This window comes from Limulus polyphemus, unplaced genomic scaffold, assembly GCF_000517525.1.
Source record: "Limulus polyphemus unplaced genomic scaffold, Limulus_polyphemus-2.1.2 Scaffold650, whole genome shotgun sequence".
NCBI classification, from domain to species: Eukaryota; Metazoa; Arthropoda; class Merostomata; order Xiphosura; family Limulidae; genus Limulus; species Limulus polyphemus.
In genome coordinates this window covers 472175-478981 of record NW_013666260.1, presented here as the reverse complement: position 1 = coordinate 478981, position 6807 = coordinate 472175, and the positions used below count along the sequence as shown (strand labels likewise).

The 6807-nt window shown below is 30.5% G+C and overlaps 1 protein-coding gene across 1 annotated transcript in view; it reads right to left on the bottom strand.

Moving 5' to 3' along the window:
- Window positions 1-530: 530 nt before the first annotated feature.
- The window catches only part of LOC106459706 (xylosyltransferase 2-like), a 55461-nt gene continuing 49184 nt past the window's right edge, over window positions 531-6807 (bottom strand). Inside the window, exons 13-14 of the mRNA XM_022386230.1 lie at window positions 3082-3270; window positions 531-2340 (exon numbers count right to left, since the gene is read on the bottom strand). Of these exons, the coding sequence (XP_022241938.1) occupies window positions 1843-2340; window positions 3082-3270 (687 nt within the window). The 3' untranslated portion in view covers window positions 531-1842. The remainder of the gene's footprint in view (window positions 2341-3081; window positions 3271-6807) is intronic.

Here is a 6807-nt window from a genome sequence, read left to right as displayed (position 1 = left end):
CACTAATATATTTAAAACATAATAAAATGTGTGTCGTAACTTCTACATATTCTCAAATTCTTATAAGATATGTCATATGGTACATTTTCCTTTAGATTCAAATGAAAATGTGTGTATAGAAATACAAGTTTTTATGTTCAAACACTTGAGCAACTATGGTCTAGCTGGCTTGTGTTTTTTATTCACTGTTTTGTTTATATCACAAATGTATGATTGTACATTTTTCTTTATTGCACAGACCACCTTATTTTAGATAAACACTTCATTTCATTTGAAACAACAATTTTGTTTTCGTAGATTATAATGTTAATTTTGCTAGTAATTGTATCACATCAAAGATCATGTGATTTTACAACAGCATAAACCTTAAAAATCTTGTTCAGGTTATAACAAACTTTTTCAATATGTGATAACCACATGCATAAAAGTGTGTGAATGTGGACACATTAGATTGTGGAACTTCACAAAATAACTGAGATCATAGAGCAAAAACTAGAAAGAAAAAAATGTAATAAGGAAACAACAAAACAAAAAAAAAAGACAAGGAGGTTTAATAGCTTTTGGTTTTACATTTTACACTCCCATGTAATGGATGTAAATGAGCTCCACTTCATTTATTTCTCTAATTTCAAACTACAATTTTTTTCACTTGTATGAAAAATAATTTCTTTTAGTATTTTCTAAGCATTTGTTCAAAATCTGGGTAAATTTTTTTCAAAAACAAATAATTCTGAACACAGAGACAAAAACTACATTTTCAAAATTTACTTAGTAAGAGAGTTTCCTCCAACTACAAACAAAAACATGCTTGAAACATCATTAAAAGCAATACAGTTAACAACTGAAAGCCTTCAGTAAAAGTGAAAAATCAAACTAAAACTATAGTACTTGATTATGTAAGTTTGAGTTTGGAGAAACAAAAAAAAATAAAAAATATATAGTGTAATATTTTCAAAACCACTAGAATATAAGTACCATGCCAAATAAATCTTGATATAAAAAAACAAAAATTTAGCATGACTTCATCACATGCTATTAAAATCAAAGCAGCATATTTTTCACCAACAAAGTGCATGAACATTTTCAACATTTAGACACAATTTTTTAAGATTACATCACTTCAGGATTTTAACTCGCTGAAGCAGTTTTGTTATACTAGAATATTAACCCCTATAGTTAGTCTTTCTTACATCGTAAAATGACAAATTTCTGTTCAATACAGAAACATTCCATCAACACTTTGCCCATATACTTCCATTACTAAGTCACACTTCTGTAAATTGAAACAAATTCATTATACAACATATTAACTTCATCCTACATGCAAAAAAAAATGAATTACATATCACTTCTCAGTGGTTTTCAACTGAGAACTGCTGTATCACTTCTTGTTTTATGAATATTATTTAAGTAATCTTTTAAAATAATTTTAACCTTTATAAAAAAAAAGATACTTGGCACTTTTAATGTTATTTAAAAATAATATGAAACTATAAAATTTACAAATTAATGGCCACAATTAAACACGAAAACTAGAAGTTTTCTACTTCAGTGTTTCTCTCATCTTGAATTCATGCTCAGGTGAATTACACTAAATTACTAGATAGTAGATTGATAGTTTCAACAACTGTAGATCCTTCCATATGCTAAACAAAAACAAATTACAGTAATATTATAGGAAATAATAGCTTTTTTTACTAATTAAGATAAGTATTCTGATACATTTTTTTTGTTTAACTTTCTACAGTCAAATCAGCAAAACAACCTTGTTTTTAAATTATTATTTACACGTTTTGCAGTAACTTGATTTTTTTATATAATGCCAATAATGACTAGTTGTTACTACCTCTGTACTTGAGATTCTTGGAATACAGAGTTCATTTCTGACTTTGGATCTGGTGACTTAGAACTCCATATGGTTAGCTGACAAGGATCGATGTCTAGTGATGAGCACAAAGCACCTCCTGAAGGGTGCTTAGGTATGGAGACAAAACATATATCTTGAACTGTCCAGAACTGTGTGGTCAAGCCATCAATCCACTCATTCAAGTCTTTCCCAGTCTTCTGGGAATTAAGAACTGCTTGTTGTAAAAGTAAACTTCTGTTGGCATACTTCAAAAGGGCTTCTACATTACTAAAATCATGATCAACGTATGGTTGTTTTACAGGACCACTGTGAATCAGTTGAGTTTTCATCTCATCTACTTTCTGGGTGTTATATACTGACAGAGGGATCACCAAAAAATGTGTTTCAGCTACCAGAACCCAATTGTACATCAAAAGAAGTGTCCAAATACCTGGTCGAAGAGGCTGTTTAAACACAGGCTTATGATGCAGCACCTACACACAAAAACAGCAGGATGTCACAAACAGAATAATAATCGTAGCTTTTGTCCTATCTTTATTTCTTGTTTACAATAAAAGTTTAAGAGTGAATTGGTGATTTTATTCACTATATTAATCTTAATTTACGTTTTCCAATATTTTTGTTCAAAAGTCAAAGTGAAATATTTCTTTTATTTCAGACAAAAAAAATATATATACACAAGAATATTGCATGTAATGTAACATATCTGTTGTCTAGCAAATACATGATAAACATTTTATTGATGTAATTGGGAATAGCTTTTTCAAGTTCTTAAAAAAAAAGTTCACGTTTTGTGTGGACATATCATACAGTACTAATTCTAAATATTACATTACACACAAAATATGATTATTAGGTATTCCATAACCATATTGCTTTTTAAGTTAAAAACCTTTGTATCAAATTAACAAGTTAAAATTTACAAAACTAAGTTTTTCATTGGTCATCTTATTTAAGCTGTAGATAATCAAAGTCAGTAATAAAAATATTAACCATAGAACTTGCATTTATTAGTTTTACTATTAGCAGAAAGATGTCACTTTTTTATTTCAGATCAGAATTAAATATAATGAGACTGAATGCTAATTAAACTTTTTAAAATACAAAACTGCTGTCTTTTACATATGATTGTATATACCCTTGATGCACAAGGATGTAAGTATGTTGAGAATTAGTTCAAGAAACTGCAGCAAACGCACAAGGTGTACACAAACCTGATTCCCAATCTCCACTTTCACTTCGTATGAGCCTGCCACAGTTTTGATAGGGTCCATCCATACAAACGTTGCTGAAAACTCCTTACCTGGACCCCACTTGTGAAGAGCTGCTGGTTCAGAAAAAGGTCCAATTATTCGACCAAAGTTTCTGAATACTTGTTCTTTCAAGTCAAAGTCTGTTCCCACCTACAATGATAGGTAACAAAATCAGAATAGTATACTTACCAACAAAAAGCATTTCAAAGGAAGAAATCATGTTATTGGTTAACACGGAAATGATTTCAATTTCCAACCAGGACCAATGTTTGATGAATCTACTTATTAACTCTAAAATTTTTAAGTCATTTTAGTACAATTCTTTTACTTACATAACAGAAAGAAAATCATCTACATTAGTCCATTTTAGTACAATTCTTTTACTTACATAAAATAAAGAAAATAATCTACATTAGTCCATTTTAGTACACTTCTTTCACTTACATAACAGAAAGAAAACCGTCTACATTAGTCTATTTTAATACAATTCTTTTACTTACATAACAGAAAGAAAATCATCTACATTAGTCCATTTTAGTACACTTCTTTTACTTACATAACAGAAAGAAAATCATCGACATTAGTCCATTTTAGTACACTTCTTTTACTTACATAACAAAGAAAACCATCTATATTAGTCCATTTTAGTACAATTCTTTTACTTACATAAAAGAAAGAAAACCATCTACATTAGTCCATTTTAGTACAATTTTTTTACTTACATAAAAGAAAGAAAACCATCTACATTAGTCCATTTTTTTTCTACAACAGCTATTTTATATAGTGAACTAGAATTTAAAACATTTCTAAAATCTCACTGTCATACTTTAACTGAAGAATTATTTGCCATATTTCATCAAATTAGTAGTATTTATAAGATAAAACTTTTTCTCATGAGTTTCATATTAATGACAACTAATTGATTATCAAATTTTATTAATAACTGTTCTAGTCATAAGCACAACATGTTCCTCTCTAGAACACTGCCATTGGAGTTTGGAACACCATGTAAAAGGTATATTTCCCTTCAAACCTTTAAAAGACAAGTACTGAAATATTCAAAATATTTGTCTTTCTTGTATTTGTTTGTTGGTAGATGTGGAAGTGAAAGAGCTAGTAAGTACAAGTGGCATTTAAAACCTAAAAATGAAGTTAGTATATGTTTTGTTAGAAATCTTTAACTTTTAATTGCCTTTAAGTAAAGTAGCATGAAGAGTCACTAAATTGATTCACATATTCTGGAAGTAGGTAATTTTAAAAACCAACAGGCTAATCATTCAAGATAAAAAATTATGGGAAACTGCAAATGATCACATTAAGAGGAATGTGAAAAAATAAAATCTATAGTCTTACATGACTTTTATCGCAAATATTAAGCCTTCTGAGATTCATAATAAATCTTTAATAATCTTATGAAAACATGTGACAAATATCTATTCAAAATTACAAAGAAAGTGTTAAATACACAGGCAAGCAGCTCAAAAATGCCAGAGGTGAATAACCAAGGTTTGGCAAGTTACATTTGGAACTGAACTGAACTGTGGCTGAGATGTATTTATTTCGCAGTGCTACCATCCCCTCCCACTCCAACTGGAACAAATGTTTCCAATTGCAGTGCATGATGTATGGGAGTAAAATGAGTTGGAAAGTATTTATTGGCATCACATTTAATGTTGATATATGGTTTCCATCAATGTTTTCCACTCAGCCCTTCAGTAACCAAGAAGATGCTTAAGCAGAATTCTGTTGTATGTTGGTCTACTAACTCCTTGCACACTATTTATCCAATCTCCAAACTTGGCATGGTAACTCCTATGGTCCCCAGAAGTAACATGGAGGGATAAAAACTCTCTCTCTGTCAATCTGTTACACCGATAGCTTTAGACATATAATAGTTAGATTAGATATGAGATAAGTTGGTAGAGATCATGATGAGTAATAAAACTGAAGCCTGTATATACACACTCAGTGCTTAGTATTGCTGGCACATAACAATCATAACAATTGACAATTCCTCATTACATCTGCTTGATTGTCAAGCAGACACACTGATGCAACATCCCAAAATTTTGCCCAATTGGAACCCTCAGTTACGACTCTATAATAACCCACATGGTTTAGTCCCAGAACATTTCAGTTTTTAAAATCCCCAAGTTACAGCATGCTTCTTCAGCTTAGCTAGCTAACAAAACTAAAAACAGGAAGACAGTCCAAAGAGGAAACCCTGAAATCTATATATATAAGTGATATTGTATGTTTGTCTGTCTGCTAATTCATCGCACACTATTTGACCAATCTCCACCAAACTTGGCATGGTGAATCCTGACTCCTATGGTCCCTTAACTATATGGGGTCTGTCAATTTGACCAACCTTGTAACCACCATAAAAAATTAGGAAATGGTAATGTCAGAGATGAAGTTTCAACATACCAGTTGGAAAGATACATAAGTAAAAATGAAGCATTTTGGAGAATATTTCAATTTCCAATACATAAACATCACCCAACAGTTGTGCATTAACAAGTCCAGTTAGAAATGGTCTATGAGTATTCTTTAATAATGAAAATGTATTGAAGAAAATTGAACTGCCACCTAGAACTACACTTACTGCCTTTTTTTGAACTATGCTCTGCTGATGAATTTGCAAAAACATTATTGTATTCAGAAGTACAATCCTATTTCATATGGAAAAATCAACAAAAAAAAGGTAGAAAAGAAGAGCACAAGGTTCCAATGTGGAAAGCCATCCAGGTATCAAATTTAGTTCTGTATTAGAAAGAGTTTCTACAGTACATCAAACTAATTTTGAGTGCTTTTGTTTGAGTCTGTTATTGCACATAGTTCCTGGTTCTACATCCTTTGAAGATATGAAGTAAATCAATGATAAATTATGTAACAGTTTCAAAGCTGCTTGAAATTTAAGGTGTTTGTTAGAAGATGATAGTCATTGGAACAGTACACTTGAAGAAACAGCTGCCACAAATTCACCAAAACATTTTAGAGTTTTATTTGCAATGATGTTACAAACATGTAGTATTTCAAACCGTCTTCAACTGTGGGAAAATCATAACGAAAGTATGTCAAAAGACATTCTTTTGAGAATGCAAAGGGTTCCTCCAGAAATAGATCTCCAGTACTCTGACGAAAGCCTTAATCATCCTCGAAGACAAAGTTTTACAACTTAGTGGAAGATTACTCCAAGATATTGGCCTACCTTTACCAGTTATGACTGAAATAAATAACACTGCTGTGGATGACATCAGTGAATGCGGACAATCTTTTGAAATTTGTTACTGAAAATGAAGAAAAACTGAGAAGATCAAGGTTTTGCCTATAAATGTATCCTTACAAATGTTCAAATTGATAATTGTTGTTTGTTATTAACCCTTTCGAGACGAGTCACACATGAAAGACCATGTCATCTCGTTTGTTGACTCACATTCAAAATTTTATGAATTTATGTCAATAACTTTGATATCAAACTGTAGATTATAATTCAAATGTTAGTACTATATATTAATCAATTTCTTAATTTAAAAGCAAATATTATAAAAACACAGATAAACATTGATTTTTGTGTGACATGTGGTATGTTGGATGCAGCACTGGTTCCAATTAGATTTTTGTGAAGTCAAAATACTAAGTTTATAGTTTCATACAAATTAGAAACTCAAATTACCAATATTG